The 19,997-nt window shown below is 47.1% G+C and overlaps 1 protein-coding gene and 1 pseudogene across 10 annotated transcripts in view; both read left to right on the top strand.

Moving 5' to 3' along the window:
* Positions 1-19,997, top strand: part of Ikbkg (inhibitor of nuclear factor kappa B kinase regulatory subunit gamma) — a 69,505-nt gene that overhangs the window by 41,120 nt on the left and 8,388 nt on the right. For 7 of the 10 annotated variants that reach the window (XM_029473060.2, XM_029473056.2, XM_029473055.2 and 4 more), the window contains 8 exons: positions 2,090-2,291; positions 3,257-3,471; positions 11,134-11,252; positions 12,900-13,052; positions 13,784-13,859; positions 17,279-17,422; positions 17,708-17,850; positions 19,786-19,847. In XM_029473060.2, the coding sequence (XP_029328920.1) occupies positions 2,105-2,291; positions 3,257-3,471; positions 11,134-11,252; positions 12,900-13,052; positions 13,784-13,859; positions 17,279-17,422; positions 17,708-17,850; positions 19,786-19,847 (1,099 nt within the window). In that variant the 5' untranslated portion in view covers positions 2,090-2,104. The remainder of the gene's footprint in view (positions 1-2,089; positions 2,292-3,256; positions 3,472-11,133; positions 11,253-12,899; positions 13,053-13,783; positions 13,860-17,278; positions 17,423-17,707; positions 17,851-19,785; positions 19,848-19,997) is intronic. The other 3 variants (XM_085838138.1, XM_029473058.2, XM_029473057.2) reach the window with 3 other exon arrangements.
* Positions 5,220-7,554, top strand: LOC110287187 (bromo adjacent homology domain-containing 1 protein pseudogene; annotated as a pseudogene).

Genomic DNA, 19,997 nt, shown 5'->3' with positions numbered 1-19,997 from the left:
CCCCGAACCATTATCTCTCTTGTTCCACCCATTGCGATTTTCAATAACCGCTTTCTTGAGACATAATTGGCATGCTACAAAAAATACTTACTATTTGTGTGTGTGCCCCCCACATGCATGCATGATGTATGATTTATACAGGGAGCACAGGTGCCATGGCTAGAATGTGTAGAGGTCAGAGGACAACATTGAGTCAGCTATCTCCTTTCCACCTTTATATGTTCTCATGTCTCCAGGCTTGCATAGCAAGGGCCTTTATCCACTGAGCTATCTCACTTGCCCATACTTCAATATTTTTTGAAACAGTCTCTTATAGATCCCTTCCCCTTGAGTTTCTAATCCCCTGGAGCTGGAGTTACAAAAGGTTGTGAGTTGCCCAACATGGGTGCTGGGAACTGAACTTGGGTTCTCTGGAAGAGCAGTGAGTGCTCCTAATAGCTGAGACATCTCTCCAACTTCTTTTAAGACTTCTAGACATCCAAGTAGCTTTATAAATATCTGGAATTTAGGAATGAGAACTGTTTGGGATATTATCAACATTAAGATTTGGGTTAGAAGCCATGAGACTGGATGGAATTACTGCAGGGGTGAATGCAGTTAGGAAAGAAGTCCCAAAGTTCCTCAACGTGAAGAAGTGGGGACTCAGTAAAAGGGCCTGAGCAGCATCAGCCTTTGAGGGAGTGAGTCACCAGCAGAGAAGGCTTTTCTGGAACCTGAAGGAAGAAAGTAGGTGAAAAAGAGGGGAGAGTCAGTTGTGTGGGCTCAGGCAGATGGACCTATGGGTAGCAACACCTTTAGTATAAATAGCCAATATTCCCCAGTGTTACAGGAGGTCTCCCTTACTGAAAGTCCATTTCTGGAAACTTGCATTGAGATCATTCTCTTCCTGGTTGTCAGTATGAGGCAGGATTTACAAGGTCTCCAGGTTAGTATTGTCCTGCATATTCTCTGGTTTAAAAGCCAGCATAAGCAGATCAGGGGTCATGTGTCTCGGACACCCCAGTTCACACTTTCAAACTTCTTAGAGCAAAGAAGACACAAGAGGTCTCTATCCCCAGTGAACACTTTTCAGGTACAATGTGGTCTCCTGAATTCTCTCTTACCATGTGTTTGCATTTTCTTGACTCCTGTAAGAAGTGACCACTTGACTCCTGTAAGAAGTGACCATAGGCCAAGTGGCTTAAAAGAACAGAAAATTGATATCTCACAGGTCTGGAGGCTAGGAGAATAAAACCAGAAGGTGAACAAGGTTATGCTTCCATCTGCAAGCTGTACAGGAGTATCCTTCATGTGTCTTATAGTTGTGGGTAGCTCAGTTGTTTCTTGGCCTGTGGTTATATCAATCTAGTCTCAGCTTCTGTCTTATGTCTGTTTTCCTGTGTTTCTACCTGTTTATTCTCTTTTCTGTCTCTTTTGTGTGTATGTATATATATGTATGTATATGTATATATATATATGTATGAATGAAGAACTGGGAATTGAAACCATAGTCTTGTGCCTGCTAGCTAAGTACTCTACCATTAAACTACATTCCCAGTCCCATTTCATCTGTCTTTTAGAAAGATACTTGTTACTGGGGTCATGGCCCACCTATATAACTTGCAGTGATCTCAATTTGAGAGCCTTGATTTTTGTGAGACAGGTTCTTACTATGTAGAGCAAGCTGGCCTTGAATTCGCAGAGATTGTGCCTTCCAAGTGCTGGGATTAAAGACATGCACTACTATGCCTGGCTTGAGATCCTTAGTTTAACTACATCTGTAAAGAGCATTTTTTCCAAGTAAAAATCACATTTATAGGTTGAGGGATTAGGACATGGATATATCAATCATTCCACTATACTGGGTGAGGGACCAGGACCCTTTGCTTTTACTTAAAGGTGTGTGGAGGAGGTAGGATTCCCAGTTTACTTCCCCTTTCCTCCACAATTCTCTCTCTTTGCAATGGTAATATTTGCTATGTCTTAGACCCAAACTTCACTTTTGTATCTTGTTCCACCAGACAAAATGTCCAGCCTTTTGCTGTGAATGGAAGTCTAGTTGAACGAACTCTGTTCTTTGTCATGCACTCCTACTACCCTTTTCTTCTAGACACTGTCTTGTTGGATGAACAAGCACCTCTGGAAGAATCAGCTGAGTGAGATGGTGCAGCCCAGTGGTGGCCCAGCAGAGGACCAGGACATGCTGGGTGAAGAATCTTCTCTGGGGAAGCCTGCAATGCTACATCTGCCTTCAGAGCAGGGTACTCCTGAGACCCTCCAGCGCTGTCTGGAAGAGAATCAAGAGCTCCGAGGTAAAGATTGCAGTGTGAGGGAGGTATGAAGTTAAAAGTCAGGAGGGGCCTGGGATACTTATATAAGGACAAAGCTTATTGTCACCTGCATCTCGTAATTGGCAGGGTATGAGGTCATGATGTGCCCAAGAACCATCCAGCGTTTCAAACTTAGCTACCTTGCTTTGTTTTAAGTAGGGTTCTCTGTGAAGAGTCACATGCAGAAAATAATGTGGTTCAAAGCCAGCACCAGGGAAGGGAGAAGGGATGGGGAAGGAGGATAAGCTAAAAAGCCATGGTAGGTAGGGGAAGAGTGGGCTATAGGAATCAATGGGAATAGGTTTATTCTTTCTTGGGACATAACAAGCTTTTAGGTAGGAGGGGGATATGGTTTTCCTTCAGAGAGAGGGAGGGGTTTTTTTCTAAGATGAAATGTGTCCTATTCTTGGAAGGGTATGGCCAGCTCTGGTGAGAGGAGATCTTTGAGTATGTCTTCTGCACTGGCACTGCCTTCTTTCTCATGTCACCCTCATTTGTTTTCAATGCAGCTGAAGAGAGTGAAACTCAGAGCTACTAGCTTGTTCAGTCTGCACCTTCTGGGCTCCCAGGTTGCAGCCATAAAGTACACAGTAAAATTTGCTTTGGGGGACTGTTTCCCTACCTCCCCAAGTGTTTCAGGCATGTTTAGGGCCTCCTGATCCTGAAGACAGAGATACAAGCCTGGGAGGACTGGGACTGAGTGCTCCCAGGGTAGGGATACCTCCAATTGACCAGAATATAAATGAGACTTAAAAAGAAAGTTGATTTTGGTGTATTCCTTCAAGTGAAGAATCTATGTTTAGTAATGCATTCTAGACACTTGGGGGCATATCATCAGTGGAATTGGCTAGGAATTGGTTTGACTTCTTAGAGAAAGGCCACTTAGTATTATAGGAGTGTCTGGCTGTTAGGACTCATATCTCCTTTGCTGTCTTCCCTGTCCCTAGACGCTATCCGGCAGAGCAATCAGATGCTGAGGGAACGCTGTGAGGAGCTGCTGCATTTCCAGGTCAGCCAGCGGGAGGAGAAGGAGTTCCTTATGTGCAAATTCCAGGAAGCCAGGAAGCTGGTGGAGAGACTGAGCTTGGAGAAGCTTGATCTTCGGAGTCAGAGGGAACAGGCCTTAAAGGATTTGGAGCAACTGAAGAAATGCCAACAGGTAGTAGTGGATGGGCAGGCCCTTCTGCCCTACCTGTGTTTGAAGACCATAGCAACAGTCATATTCCTGTAGAAAGTATGTTGTTGGAGTTTCCTCAGGACCTTTTCAGGCTTGATTGCTGGGAGCACTCTTAGAACCAAGAGAAGCCATCACACTAACTGTTAGTTTATTACAGTAAAAGGGTCCACATCAAAATCTTCCAGGGTACACCGCATATATGGTAGGAGCCAGGAGAGGCCAGATGTGAGCTTCTCAGGGAGCAGTGCTTTTGCTGTGAACAGTGGTGCACTGTATATAGAGCACTGTCAACCAGGAAGCATTCCTGAGCTCTGGGAGCTAGGGTTTATCCTGGGTTCACTTTTGAAGGCATGGAGTGCTTGGGCACCTGACCTAGCTTGCTCAGGTTCTAGCCACACTGAGGTCTAGCAGGTGCTATACCAGGTAGTCCAAGGCCCTCACATACCCTGGCATCAGCCCAGACAGCCTGGTTGAGTCCTAGGCCCCTGAAAAAACAAGGCAGTTACATCAGGTAGGATTTCTCAGGGGGCTCAGAGATGATCCCTAGGAGCCTTTGGGGGAATTAAGAGACCCCAGGCCTGTGAATTGGCCCTGTATTACACAAGCACCAAAGGATGGTATGCCTAGTGTGGAATGAAAGGGTATTACAGGGCCTTTTTGGACTGGCTGGTTTCAGGATCCTGGTGACAATAGTTGAGCAGGGATTGTACCATCTGAGAGGACCAGTCTGGGGAAAAGGGTGGAGAAGACCTGCCATAATCAAGTTTTACATTGTGGGGCTAAGTTCATAATGATGGCAGAGAGTGCCTTGTAAAAGCATTTCATTCCTATCTGGGAAGACAGCAGCAAGGTACCACACAGCAGGGGCTTAGATAACAGGGGATTGTCTCTAGTTGAGATCAGAGGTCTAAGATAAAGGTATGGGCAGGTAGGTTCTTCAGAGAGCTCTTTCAGGTACTTTTCCAAGTATATTGTTAGTGTTGGCAATCCTTGGTGCTCCCTAACTCTCTTGTCACATGGCCTTTTCTCTTTAGAAAGTTTTGTTATATTTTATTTTGTGTAGTGTGTCTGTGCTTGCACTCACACATGTGGATGTGCTTATTGCCATGGGGTTCACATGTAGGTGACAGGACAACTTGCAGGAGTCAGTTCTCTCCTTCTACCATGTGAGTCCCAGGGATTGAACTCAGGATGTTAGGCTTTATGGCAGGCACCTTTTCTCACTTGGACCTGCTAAATTGTCTCACAGTCCTTTCTTTTTATTTTTTTATTTTATTTTTTATTTTTTAGGCATTTTTATTAGATATTTTCTTCATTTACATTTCAAATGCTATCCCCAAAGCCCCCTATACCCCCCGCCCCCGCCTTGCGCCCCAACCCACCCACTAGTCCTTTCTTTTTATAAGGATAACAATGTGAAACATAAAGGTAGGAGGAAGCAGGAAGGAGGGCGGCGAAGGCTCCGCTCTCGGGGAGTTTGTGGGGGAACCACGAGCGGTGTAGCGGAGCCCGCTGCTCGCCCCTATCTAAGCCCCTGCTGTCCGGCCGCCTGCCCCGCCCGTCCGGCCCTAACCGTCCGCCCGCCCCGGCCAGGCCCCTCCCCCCCCACGGCTCCGCCCGACCTCCCCCCCCCTCCACCCGCCCGGGCCCGGCCCCCAGGAGGAGGCACTGACGCAGCAGCGTGGAGCCCGGGAATTGAGCGCCCCTGGGGGTTCCAGCCACCGGGCCTGCGGGCTCCCAAAGCTGCGCCGTCAGCGCCTCTCTCCCGCTTGGAGGGATTCCATGACACACACTCGGAGGAAGTCCCTTCCTATGCTGAGTTCCGGCCCCACTGGCCAAGGGGAGCCCCTGCAGATGGAAGACAGCAATATGGAGCAGGGGACTGAAGACGTGGAGCCGGGCATGCCTGAGAGCCCTGGGCACCTTACGGGGCGCCGCAAGAACTACCCATTGCGCAAACGTTCACTGGTTCCCGAGAAGCCCAAAGCCTGCAAAGTGCTGCTGACTCGCCTGGAAAACGTGGCTGGCCCGCGAAGCGCAGATGAGGCGGATGAGCTGCCCCCTGATCTGCCGAAGCCCCCGAGTCCGACCTCGTCCAGTGAGGATGCTGGTCTCGTGCAGCCCCGCAAGCGGCGCCTCGCCTCCCTTAATGCAGAGGCCCTTAATAATCTGCTACTGGAGAGGGAGGATACCAGCAGCCTGGCAGGTGCCCAACGAAGCAGAGGCGGGGACCCTCACCGTAGCCAGGACTGGGCCACAGGGTCCTGGTCTTTTTCCAAGAAGCGACCTAGGCTGGGAGATCTTGGAGAAGGAAGTAGGGACCTGTCCCCAGAGCTAGCTCCAGATGAAGGTGCCCGTCGAGATGGAGACCCAGCTCCTAAGAGACTGGCTAGCTTAAACGCCGCTGCCTTCTTAAAACTCAGCCAGGAGCAGGACCTTCTCGTGCCCAAGCAGAAGCAGATGGGCGCTCCACCGAGCCCCTGGCACCCAGGATCCTGCGGCCGAAGGTCAACAGCAAGAACTGTCCCAAGGCCTGGGGAGGCTACAGGGCTTCCCAACTGGCAAGAGCAGCCCGATGAGCATTGGCCGTCAGCTGCTCCTCATGGGCCACCCACCCAGCCATCTCACCAGGCCCCAGGCAAGGCTCTGGAGAACCCGTTGCGCCCCAACCTGCCTCTGCTGATGGGTGGGCAGGCAGCCCTGAAGCCAGAGCCTGGGCGTCCAGGAGAGGAGTCACCTGCCCCCAAGCAGGAACTGCATCAGCCCTCCTTCCATGCGCCTCAGCTGTCTCTGCTGCCAATGCCTGGCAACCCAGCCGACTACAGTGGTCCATGTGGCGGGCCTGAGCTCACAGCGCTGGGCAGCTTCTACCTGTACTGTGGCCAAGATGGGCTGCATTGTGGGGCTTACTCCCCTTGCCCCATGCTCCCAGAATGCAAGCTGTCTCCGGTGGCAGCCCCCAATGAGGGGCTGCTCATGGCCCCCAGCTCAGTGCCCTCCGGTGTCCCTTTCCAGCACCCTCCTTGGAGCGCACCTCGCTACTGCTCCAGTGAGGACACTGGAGCGAATGGCTCCAGCATCTGTGGAGTGTTGCCTCTGTCTCTCACACACATTGGCACTACCTGTGGTGGCTGCCCCTACAAAATGCCTTTTCCCGCAGAAGGCTTCAGGTTGCTTGGCCAATTGGAATTTCCTCTCCCAGAAGCTGGCCACCCAGCCTCACCTGCTCACCCCCCCCCCCCCGATGCCCTGTGCCCAGTGTGCCACCTGCTGCAGAGCCTATCCCCCATCTTCAGACGCCCATCTCGGAGCGCCCAGCCCGGGCGTGCCCTCAGAGCGCCAAGCCTCCGAGTGGCTCCAAGTCAGGTCTGTGCACAGGCTCCAGCTGCCGACACACTGTGAGGAGCAAGGCCGCCCACAGGCCTAGCCACCCCAAGTAGCCACGTGCCCAGCGCCCACGTCCTCGCTGCCGCCCCCGCACTAATGGCTGGGTGCCTGTAGGTGCTGCCTGTGAGAAGGCAGTGTATGTCCTGGATGAGCCAGAACCTGCCATCCGAAAGAGTTACCAGGCAGTCGAGCGACATGGAAAGACAATCCGGGTCGGAGACACTGTCCTCCTCAAGTCAGGCCCAAGAAAGACCTCTGCCCTCTGGGAGAACCCTGAGTCAGGAGAATTGATGATGAGCCTCCTGTGGTATTACAGGCCTGAGCACTTACAGGGAGGCCGCAGCCCCAGCATGCATGAGCCTTTGCAGAATGAAGTTTTTGCATCAAGACATCAGGACCAGAACAGTGTGGCCTGCATTGAAGAGAAGTGCTGTGTGCTAACCTTTGCTGAGTACTGCAGATTCTGTGTCATGGCCAAGTGCTGGGGTGAGGGCCTTCCCAGCTAGAAGACAGCACTGGTGCCCCCATCTGCAGACTACTCCACCCCAGCACACCGGTGGCACAGTGCCAGAGGACACGGACCCTGACCTGGTGTTAGTTTGCCGCCATGTCTATGACTTCCGCCATGGCCGCATCCTCAAGAACCCCCAGTAGCCTCTTGATGCTCACAGTGGGGCTGTCTTCGGGAGAGTGGGGCCTGGGGCAGGGGCACTGCTTGAAGCACAGCACTTGGTTAGGGGCCATGGGTTGCTGGCCTGTGGTTCTCTTTGGGGGGAGGGAGGGCAGGGGCCCTATGGAGAAAGGGAGGCCAGGATATGAGAAAGGTATCTAAAACCTCAGCTTGGCCTGGGGTGCCCTTCTATGCACCCCAGGGTGGAGACTCCTGAAGATTCCGTCTTCCCTGAGGTTGGGCCAGGCCTGAGGGACCTGGCCAAGGAAGGGCAGGGACAAGTAGAAGGGGTAAGGTCCTTCCAGAACCAGGCCTACCAGGCCCTTTTCTAGCCTCCCCTAGGCCTTCCAAGGGGAGCAGGAGCCAGCTTTACCTCACCCACTGTGACCCGCTGCTTCCCTGTCAGCCTGGGACCAGGCTCTGCAGATTCTAGCACAGCTCTGGCTTGTTCCAGTGAATAAGAGAGCCGAGCTTTGACTTCCTCTTCCTGGACTCAAGGCTTATCCCTGGCTTTCTTCCTTTACCACTGCAGTAGCCACTGGTGCTGGCACAAGTTGACCCTGCCCACCCATGGGTGTCAGCCTCATGTCAGCTTGCCATTAAGGGTCACCCAGCAGGTCTGGCTTCCCAGAATACTGGTCAACATGGAGTTTATCATGTCTGGGAGAGAGGGTGGGGGCAGGGGACAAGGAAAATTGCTACCTGATTCGCTGAAGATTTTTCCTCTTGCCTTATTCTTGGAGGTCCTGGGAAAACCTCTTGCAGAACTTCACACGTTACTCTTCAAGCCACACCCACCTGAAATCAAACCAAAGGAGAGTTGTGGCTCCTCTTGCCCTGCCACCCCTTACCCTAGTCTTTCGTAGATTGCACTAATTTACATCCCAGTGAGAATCAACTGTATCAGTCCACAGACCTGAGCTGCAGCCACTTCCTCTAGGGGCTAGGTCCTGCATTTTCAGTTCGTTCCTGTTGCCCAGAGATTGTTCTAGCCTCATGCTCCCCACCAGTGATTGATCAGAAGGCTCAGTCCCCTGCTGGCCTGGGCTGAGGGACTGAAGCCTGGTCAGTTGTACCTTGTTTGTACCAAAGAGGAGCATGGGCTCAGGGAGGGTGCAGTGCAGGGAAGTGTGGTGTGCCTGGGGCCCAGCACTGGCCACTTGCCACCCAGGCATGTTCCGGGGAGGGGGGGGCATACACTGTGGAAGATGGCACTGGGTCCTCCCTAGAGAGGGGAGACACGGGTCCAGCAGTCTGGGGACACGGCACTGGGGTGAGGATAGTCTGACAGAGGCTGCATTGGGAGGTGGAAGTGAACCCTGAAAGCAAAGACCCGGCAACCCCAGGTCCAGGCCCTGATCCGTAGAAGACAAACTGTTCCTGATGGGTAATTGGGCTGGGTAGGCCTGAAGGCTTCACAGGTTAATTTGTTGTTGTTTTGGAAGCCCTATCCCAAACCCAAAGGGAAGACTTCACATGGAATAAGCTCTTTGGAGGAGGTCATCAGTGTGAAAGACAAGGCATAAGGAACGAGTTATCAAGAGTGGAGATGGACCCTTTGGAGCCTGCTTGTTCTAGAGTGCTATCAAGGAGCCCAGCCTCACCCACAGGAGAGGAGATAAGGCCCTCCTAGGAGGCAGGGGGCTGCTGCCCAGATGTTAAATGCTTTTGGAATCTCTTTAGATGTGGAAATATTTTTTCGAACATGAAAATGCAGCTGGTAGAATTTCAATGGAAGTATAATCCATGTAAAATATATTTTAGTTGATATTTTGTAAAATGCACTTTTTGTGTGTGTCGATCCTGGTTTCTCAGATCTGTATTTCAGTGTTTGCAAGGGAGGGGGTACCTTTCCTAACCTCCCTTTTGACAGAGATTAGAAGTACTTCTTTAAGGAAAAAAAAAAGAAACATAAAGGTAGACAGTTATTAGAGCTATGAGAATAGATTTTGTTCAGAAACTGATGACAATGAGAGAGAAAGAGCTAACTGAGCTCTGGTGATCTGCAGAGGTGATTGTGTATTTTACCTTTTTTTTTTTTTTTTTTTTTTTCTCGAGACAGGGTTTCTCTGTGTAACTCTGGCTGTCCTGGAACTCACTCTGTAGACCAGGCTGGCCTCAAACTCAAATCCGCCTGCCTCTGCCTCCCGAGTGCTGGGATTAAAGGCGTGCGCCACCACCGCCTGGCTTACCTTTTTTTTAAGATTTATTTTTACCTATGTGTTTTGGTGTCTGTGTCTGTGTATAAGTGTCCTTGAAGGCCAGAAGAGAGTCTCAGATCTTCTCAAACTGGAATTCTTGGTAACTATAGACAGTTGTGGTGGAAGGAACTAAACTCTCTGGTCTTATAAAGAGTAGCAAGTACTCTTAACTACTGAGCAATGTCTCTACTCAATGACTGGGAATTTCAAAATGAGAATAGGGGCCAGAGTGTGGCTCACTAATAGAGTGTATGCTTTGCATGTGTGAGGCCTAGAGTTTAGTTTCCAGGACTTCAAAAAATAAGATAAAGACAGAGATACAGATAGGAGGAAATGAAAGATTTGGAGCTCAAGTGAATGCCAAAGGGTATTAGTGTCAATATGATAAGACCAGTGTGTTTACAAGCTTATACAAATCAAATGTAGGTTTTTGTACTTGAAGACCGGGAGTCTGGGTTCTTTTTGATAATTCCATTTAAAAGAAGTAGCACTCAGGTTTTTGAGACAGGGTTAGGGTCAAAAGAAATACATGAGCTTTGAGGTGATAGAGGAAGGAATCATGGCAAAGGTTAGGCCTATGTCAAGTGTCAGTTCCCTTAACAGCTTTGAGCATTTGCAAGTAGAAACTAGGAAGGGGCTTGGTACATTACACAAATGTGATCTTAAGCTGTTAGAAGGCATGCTAGAGCTAGAGAGATGACTCAGAGGTTCAGAGCACTGACTGTTCTTCCAGAGGTCCCGAGTTCAATTCCCAGCAACAATATGGTGACTCACAACCATCTGTAATGGGATCCGATGCCCTCTTCTGGTATGTTTGAGGATAGCTGCATATACATAAAATAAATAAATCTTTAAAAGAAGGCATGCTAAAGTTTGGTTAACCTTAAAGTTTGTCTGAGCTGAGCATGGTTTGTACTCAGGACAGCTTGTGATGGTTTCTTTTCTTCCATCATATGGGTTTTGAAGCTCAAACTCTGGTCATCAGCCTTGGTAGTGAGTACCTTTTATCTGATGAGCCTTCTTGATGGTTCAGCTCTCAGTATTTAAAAAATTCCAGTCTCCTCTCTTATTCTGAAACTTCTCACCTGTTGTATATGTGGACTAGGTGTTAATTTTTGTTGCTGTCTTTGAGTCTAGCCTCCTTTTACAGAGTCTCAAAGAGACTGAGAAAGGTTCACTACCACTTGAGAGTCAAGGTTGGTGACTGGAGGAAGGCAAATAGCCATTGGGCTAATGAGGCTTCAAAGTACCAAGGTTTATAGGTCTTGAGAGGCAGGAGAAGCCCTCCATATATCAGCTGCTTGAAGGCTGCCTCAGGTCTTAGAAGTGCCAAAAGTGGGAAGCTTGGGAGAAAGCAGTACTGATAGGGAATGACCTTTTTTCTTGTAGCAGATGGCTGAGGACAAGGCCTCTGTGAAAGCTCAGGTGACATCATTGCTCGGAGAACTCCAGGAGAGCCAGAGTCGTTTGGAGGCTGCCACCAAGGAACGGCAAACTTTAGATGGAAGGTGAGTCGGGAGAGGAAGCTAACCCAGGAGGCCCCTTCCAGGGTTTGTAATGAGACAAATGTAGGACTTCCTCTCTCTGAAAGGAAGGACTGACAGGTTTCTTACATTCCCCAGGAGCCCTCAGGGCTGCCTTGGGAGAAGCCTGGTCTGGTATTCAGGAATTTAGTTCTAGCTGTTGCTGGAGAGAATCTCTCTGACTCTTTACTGGGTGCTTAGTTAGGGTTTCCGTTGCTGTGGAAAGATAGCATGACAATGACAACTTTTATAAGGAAAACATTTTATTATATCTGGCTTACATTCAGAGGTTCAGTCCGTTATTGTCATGGTAGCAAGCATGATGGTAAGCAGACAGACATGATGCTGGACAGGTATCTGAGAGTTCTTCATTGGGATTGGCAGGCAGCAGGGAAGAGAGAGTAAACCAGTGAGTCTGGCTTGAGCATCTGAAACCTCAAAGTCCATCCCCAGTGATCCACTTCTTTTAACAAGGCCACACCTACTCTTAACAAGGCCACTTATCCTAATCCTTTTAAATAATTCCACTCTCTAGAATCCTATGGGGGCCATTTTCACTCAAAACATCATACTGGGATCTAGCTTATTCTTTAGGAAGCACTGCAGGGCCCCTGAGACCACACTCAAGAGCTCACTATCCAGACTGATATGCAGTGGGATTCTACCAAGGCAGAAAGTCCTAGGTGAACAAGACTGGATACATTCCACAGCAACCCTGTGAGTAGCACAGAGCCCTCATGAACTACTTCTCATTAAAGACTATGAATTCCATGTTTCTGTTGGGAGTTGTTCACGTTGGTATTCTCTGCCAGGCATGTACCAGTATTTCTGAATTCTGGCAGAAAAGTGAGTTTGCCTGACTTTGTCAACTAATGGTCTTGGAACTGTCACTCACTCTCTTTTGCCAATGGGGTTAGGTTGCCACATGGGATCATTTAGTTACAAGCATGGGCACTGTTGTGCCTCTCATACTGCCTTGTTGCTGTCCTCCATATAGTTAGTGAAGCTAACAGGGTAACCCTGGCCTTCTCAGTGCAATAGGTAGTTGTTGTGTTTGTGGAGCAGTGGGTTGGGGCTCCTGTCCTGTGGGAGGGAGGAGAGTTTGACTTGGGCTCAGAGAGCACTGGTGGTGGGTTGGTGGGGGGAGGGCAGTGTGAGAAAAAGCCAAAGGGGAGCAGGCCCAGTAGTCCAGATCTGCCTTGGCAAAATTGGGATGATCTGCTGTCAGTGGTTTCCTCAAAGATCCATGGAAATGTCCATCATTGTCTTTGTAATGAGCACACAGGGAGGTACCAGGGTGTTGAGGTTAATACCGGAACTAGAGTTTAAGGGAAACTGTGGGGTACTGTAGGCCAGGATCAGAAGATATGGGGGGTATGGGTGATAGAGGTAAGACACCATGAGCTTTTACAGTGAGGGTATAGAGGGAAAGATGAATTCTCTGCTGAGACTATTGATGCTATATCTTGTCCCATGAGGCTGTACAACCTAGGTATGGAACCTGAGCCTCTAGTGAGGGTGCCTGGGACTAGAGCTAAACTGTAAGTTGCACAGTAGTTCCTGCCTGTCCTTGAGTCCAGTGCTAATGAGCTCACAGCCTTCTCAGGGTGTTCTTTTTTCGTTGCATGTCAGGATTCGAGCAATTAGTGAGCAGGTCAGACAGTTGGAGAGTGAGCGGGAGGTGCTACAGCAGCAGCACAGTGTCCAGGTGGACCAGCTGCGCATGCAGAACCAGAGTGTGGAGGCTGCCTTGCGAATGGAGCGACAGGCTGCTTCAGAGGAGAAGTAAGTGTCTGGGAGGGTTGGTACCAAGAGATTTCAGAGCACCCATGGTGCTTTCTGCCTTTTAGGGAGTCCTGATAGGGACTGATTGTGTATAAAAGGGCTGATTTTTCTCCTTTTGCCTTGCTAATGACAGGGTCAACTATTTTATGTAAACAGGAATATTTTCTACCCATATTCATGTTTACTACATGTCCTACATAGGTTCTTTTCATCACAGTTAAAATATCCTCTTGGTGTTAGGAAAGCAAAGAGCCATGGTGCCTTCAAGCTGGTCCTAAACACTCCTTATCTGGGCTCACAATGCCTGTCCAGGCTCTCAACCTGCTATTGGTATCTGGTTCAGCATCCTTTTGAGTTTTCTTTAATTTAGAACAATCTCTCTGACTCTACATTTATTTTCTTTTTGGTGCTAGAGATGGAGGGTAGGGCCTCAAACACACTAGGCAACAGTTCTATTCCTGAGTTGTACCCTAGCCCTTGTTAGAAACTTTCCAAGATGTTGGCTTTAAGGAAAACATGAACTATGTAGCAGCCAAATTATTTGCAGTGAATCCTTGTAGTCAACAAAGCTTGCCTTATAGTTGATAGCCTCAGGAGCCCAGATGTAATCCAGGAAGCCCAAATTTCAGGTCTCTTATGGGACAAGAAGAAAGAAGGTAACGTTGTCTTAGGCAAGTTGTGGCTCTACTGGGACAAAGCAGTTTCTCCAGTGACAGCTCCTTTTTGCACAGGCGGAAGCTGGCTCAGTTGCAGGCAGCCTATCACCAGCTCTTCCAAGACTACGACAGCCACATTAAGAGCAGCAAGGTGAGTGCAAAACATAAGCTAGTAACTACGTCTTCCCTGGGTTGTCCAGGGAGAGGTTTTTCCCTTCTTCCCCAGTATACCTGAAGGGGAGCAGTGTGACCTTTGAGAAATAGCATATCTAACTTTTGGAAGGGACTCTCAAGTTACCTGACACCTTCAGTGGAGCTGTAACTATGACAGTTTTTGTATGACCACAAAGAAATGGGACATAGCCACAGGGCATCTCTAGGGTATCTGGGTCTAGGAACTTCAGATATGGTCTGTGGCAGAGATAGATGTTCTGCATGGCCATTCCTTCATGCTCAGAGTTGGGAAGTCTACAACATTTCTTTTTTTTCTAAAAACATTTTTATATTTATTTATATATATGTAAAAAGTTTTAGCCTACATATATGTATGTGTACTATGTGTGTGCTTGATACACTGGAAGATAGAAAAGAGTGATGGATCTGCTGGAACTGGAGTTATGAATGGTTGTGAGCTGCCTGTGACTGAATTTGGGTCCTCTCCAAGAACAAGTGTTCTTAACTGCTGAGCCATCCTTCCAGCTTCTCTTTACCTCCCCCAGAAACATTTCTGAGGTGACTGTGATCTCTTTTTGAGTTTATCCTCATTAGGTCTAGTGATTACTTTGTATGTGTGTCTACTCACAAACATATGTGGAAGTCAGAGGACATCATTGGTGTTACTCCTTAGGAGCTATACATGACCAGCTCTTTTTCTTACATAGATTTTGGGGCTTGAATTCAGGTCCTCACAAGTACTTTACTGACTGAACTACCTCCCTAGCCTATTCTTTTTCAGTAGAGCCCAGGCCAGCCTTGAACCCTTAGGTGTCTGAGACTAGCCTTGAACTCCTGATCCTTTTGCCTCCTGAGATTACAGGTGTTGTGCTACCATGACCAGCATTCTAGTGGTCACATTTTTTTCACAATAAAGTTTATTAGCTGTTCTCTTTCTCATAAATAGAATCGATTTTCAATAATTCTTTACAACCTATTACTCATATAAAGAAACTAACAAGGTTGCCAAAAGCCCACATATTGGTGTTGGGCATGGTAATGCATGTCTTTAATCCTAGCACTCTGGAGTCAGAGGCAGGCAAATCTTGGTGAGTTCAGCCTGGTCTACAGAGTGAGTTCTAGGATAGCCAGCTTTACGTAGTCTCAAAGACAAAACCCAAAACCCCCCAAACCAAACCAAACCAACAAAAAACCAACCCCCCAAAACAAAAATACTCCACTATCGAATAAACAACTCCAGAGAGTAATAGGAAGCCAACTGATACTAACAGACTAGAGAAAATGATTTCTAAAGGCATTTCTGCCTCTCACTAAAAATTTTAAAAATTGTTTACCATAAAGAACTCTAGAACAGTGCAGTTACTCAAGATGAATTATCCAAAGAGGGATTCACAAAAATGGGAATTTATCTGTTTTTCAATTAATAAAATAAATAGAACTAGAAGAAATGGCAGAGGAGCAAAATCAAACCCCATGATGTGTGTTTGTATATGTATGTGTATAAAACTGCAAGAAGTAATTCTCAAAGTTGCAGAGTTTAAACAAAATTATATATATATATTTTTTGGGGGGGGGGGGTTTCGAGACAGGGTTTCTCTGTGTAGCCCTGGCTGTCCTGGAACTCACTCTATAGACCAGGTTGGCCTTGAACTCAGAAATCTGCCTGCCTCTGCCTCCCAAGTGCTAGGATTAAAGGTGTGGGACACCACTGCCTGGCTAAAATTTTTTTAAAATTTTTTATTAGGTATTTTCTTCATTTACATTTCCAAGGCTATCCCCAAAGTCCCCTTATACCCTCCCCCCCCCCCCCCCCGGCTAAAATTTTATATTTTATGTATTTTATTATAGCGAAATAGGCAGTTATTTGGGGTAAAATAGTCATTAAAACTTGATCTCTCCCTAAATGTACATTTAAAATTTTAGGCTAAGAACTGGATATTTCCATGCAATAATGATTACTACATTTCCATATAAACATCATCTGCAGTTATGACTATGGATTTTTTTCCTTCTGTGTAAAGATGAGCTTCTCTAGCACCTAAATATATGGCCTTAATTCAGAAAGAGTATGAACAACTTTTGAAAGACTATAGTGTGGTACAAACAGATTAAAAATACTTGAACACTATTATTTCTAGCGAATACATTAAGGGAGAGCTCAAACAATCAAAACATGAAGACCTCTATGCACCTAAAAATCCCTCATGAAATGAGTTAACTCATATTATTTTAAAAATAAAAACCTATGTTTTCTTATTTGTCTAAAATTTAAATAATAATGGAAGTCAATTGAAAAAAAAACACTTGAAAGCTAACACAGATTATGCAGTTACTCAAAGTTAGTGGTTACATTTTAAGAAGGACATTGCCAAGCATAATGTACCCATAGGGGATTTTTTTAAGGATTAAGCATGATACTAGATCACATGACAAAGAATTGGTTATAAAAATGCTGCTTAAGGAACAGGAAAGATTTTTCAGTGACTAAGACCACTTGCTTTTTTTTTTTTTTTGGTTTTTCGAGACAGGGTTTCTCTGTGTAGCCCTGGCTGTCCTGGAACTCACTCTGTAGACCAGGCTGGCCTCAAACTCAGAGATCCACCTGCCTCTGCCTCCCAAGTGCTAGGATTAAAGGCGTGCGCCACCACCACCTGGCTGGGACCTAAGTTTTGTTTTCAGTACTCACATTGGGTGGCTAACAGCTACCTGCAACTCCAGCTTTGGCAGATATGATAGCATCTCTGACTTCTCTGACTTATGTGGGTACCCACACACATATGGTGTACATGTGTATACACACACACACACACACACACACACACACACACGTAAGTACGTAAATTAAGAAAATCTTTTAAAAAATGGCTGTTTAATCTTTTGGAAGGAATTCTTGGCTGAGAGCATGTGTGCATGTGTATAAGATGTGTTTGACCAAGTGGCAGAGTAGAAGGACACATAGGATGCAGCTTTGCCTGGTGTATGTTGGGCCTCCAGTCTATGGGTAGATAGTGCATAGTACTTGCTTGCTGTGGAGTGGAAAGCCTCAGGAGGGAGGGTGGCTCTTGTCCTTAAAGAGTCAAGAGGACGGCTGGCTAGCTAGGAATTCTCTGAAGGGGGAATGATGCAGAGTACGAGGCAGTACCTTATATATCCTCTGAGTTCCTATCAGTCCTAAGATCTTTGTGCATCCTAAGGACCTCAGCATTTCATCTGTACTGTAGGGCTACCACAGGATGCAGTATTCTCCCTGCACACATTGTCATTGGCTCCAACATCCAAAGGACTGACTTTGTTCCAGCTTTTCCTACTTAGTCTCAAAACAATGACCAGCCAGGGAGGTAGCTTGGCCCCACTGTGGGCCAAAAGACTCTGCCAGCACCCTTTGTCCTTCTCTAGGGCATGCAGCTGGAAGATCTGAGGCAACAGCTCCAGCAAGCTGAGGAGGCCCTGGTAGCCAAACAGGAATTGATTGATAAGCTGAAAGAGGAGGCTGAGCAACACAAGATTGTGATGGAGACTGTGCCAGTCTTGAAGGCCCAGGTGAGGGCTCTGTTCCAGCCTGCCTACCACATGAATGACCTGCCCATCCAGGCAGTGGGGTTCTGTGTACCTTTTTACATCATTTTGTAGTGGCTTCTCTATTCTTGAGCCCTTTGCATTCTTCCTTGACTTCTTGGTGCTCTTGGGATCATAGGCTTTCATATCTGTTTCTGATGTACTATGTAATAGGGTCTTAGGACAGGGCTCTGTTCCTTTGGGCATGGCATAGAATGCTTGATGGGAAGCTGATGGATGGTGGGTGTTCACCTCTGTTCTATTTGCCAGGCGGATATCTACAAGGCTGACTTCCAAGCTGAGAGGCGTGCCCGGGAGAAGCTGGTGGAGAAGAAGGAGTATTTGCAGGAGCAGCTGGAGCAGCTGCAGCGCGATTTCAACAAGCTGAAAGTTGGCTGCCATGAGTCAGCCAGGTGGGCCTGTAAGAGTGCAGCCAGGAGCACAGCCATAGACAGAAAAGGTGTATACTAGGCAGCAACCAGTAGTAACTTCAGGAGATTGATGGCTCTTAGCATTGGTGTTAAGTTCTCTGTGCCTCCTACTGCTCCCTTGTGTTCTGTCCTTCCAACAAAGACCTTTCCCATTGGTCCAGCTAGAAACTTAACAGAAATGCATGTATTGAGATGTATCTAAGGCCGGAGGTTTCATAGCTTTCATAGTGTTTTTAGTTTGGTTTCTGTTGCTGTGATAAAGACCAGGACTTATAGCAACTGGGGAGGAAAGGGCTTATTTCAGTTTATAATTTATAATCCATGACAGAGTCAGGGCAGGCACCTGGAGGCAGAAAGTGAAGCATAGTCAAAAGGGGAGTGGCTGCTTTTTGGCTTGCCCAGCTTGCTTGCTTGCTTATACAACCCAGACCCACCTGCCCAGGGGTGGTACCACCTACCATAGGTTGGGCCATCCCACAGCAATTATTAATTGAAAAAATGCCTTACAAAGTTGCCATAGCTTCTGCTCTCCATGGTGGTTGTCCCATGTTACTGGCATCCAATATGCTAGGGTTTCCACTGCAGCTGAGGGTGCACCTTCTTCTGACCTCTGAAATAGTGCCAAGCCCTTTCTTTAGCTGCTTTCCATGATCCCTTCATATTACTTGGTCCCCTCTCCTGTGTGCTGATCCTGAGGAGATACTCTCTACACTTTAAAAGATTTCACCTCAGTTATACTGTTGTCTTCTTAATCACAGCTAATTTCTCAGCTTCAGTTAACCAGCATTAGTTGTCCTCCCTCGTAAAGCAAAGGTTTTACTTTTAGTTCTGCTGATCTCTTGTTCATCACACCTGATTCTTCAACCTCAGCTGGCTAGTAGAACTGCAGATTCTTAATTCAAAATACCACACAAATGACGCCGATAGAATCTTTGCTTCCCTCTGAAACTTCATTTGCATTGGTGTCAGCATTCTTATCTTCCTTGGCTCCCACAGAACAACCCGTTAAGCTCTGACCACTTGATGGCACTTCCAGCCCAAAGTTCCAAAGTCCTTCTCCAGTCTTCCACAAAACAACATGGTCAGGTTGGATCTGTCTCAGCAATTCTGCAAGAATCGAATACCACTGTCTGTCTTAGCTTGGTTGCTATTGCTGTGATAGACACCATGACCAAAAGCAACTTGGGAAGGAAAGGGTTTATTTCAGTTTAGCGTTGTAGTTAATCATGGAGGGAAGTCAGGATAGGAACTTGAGATAGGAACTGAAGTAAAAACCTTGGAAGAACTACTTTTTGGCTTGCTTGCTTTTACAACCTAAGTGATTGCTGCAAATGTATCTATCTAAAAACTCAAAATATGACTTTATTTGGTTTAGTATCTTTATATATGTAACTAGTTAATATAAGGTCACATTAGGTTAATTAGTTAACTGTGGTACTTACAGAAGCACCAAATTAAGATAATAGAAGGCTGCCACAAGAAAGCCAAGGCAGACTCTGAGATTCAGCTACCAGCCAAGAAATGCCAAGCACTCTGTAAACCACCGGCAGCTAGGGCGAGGGCATGGTAATTCTGCCCAGTCCTCTGACACGTTTATTTAGGGCACCTAGTCATCTGTATCATGCACGTTTTTGTTATTTTAAGTTACTAAGTATGTGGTAGTTTGTAACAAGGTTCTGAGGAAACTAATATAGGGGAGCCCAGGGAATAATTCCTAATAAGTACAAAGTTTCCTTTGGGGAATGATAAAATATTCTAAAATTAAGCTGATGATTGGACATGCTGAATAGAGTAAAACCCTCTAACAATACGGTTTAAATTGGGGAATCGTATAGTACATGAATTATATCTAAATGAATGTATTTATTCATAAAAAAACCCTACAAGCGCTGATTGAATGCTTTCTGTTTTCAAAAGGATTGAGGATATGAGGAAGCGGCATGTAGAGACTTCCCAGCCTCCTTTACTCCCTGCTCCAGGTGAGTGAACAAGTGGTAGATGATGGGAAGAGATGATTAGGGAGGGGAAGCATGTGTTGGTTTCTCTGCTGCTCTGCTTTGGGGAGTTCTTGCTGACCTCTCCCATCAGTAGCCCACACCACTCTGAGGTCAAAGGAAAAATGTGCTGGT

Source organism: Mus caroli, unplaced genomic scaffold (genome assembly GCF_978045245.1).
Source record: "Mus caroli unplaced genomic scaffold, Mus_caroli_1 scaffold_5, whole genome shotgun sequence".
NCBI lineage: Eukaryota > Metazoa > Chordata > Mammalia > Rodentia > Muridae > Mus > Mus caroli.
This window is presented reverse-complemented; position numbering and strand designations above follow the sequence as displayed.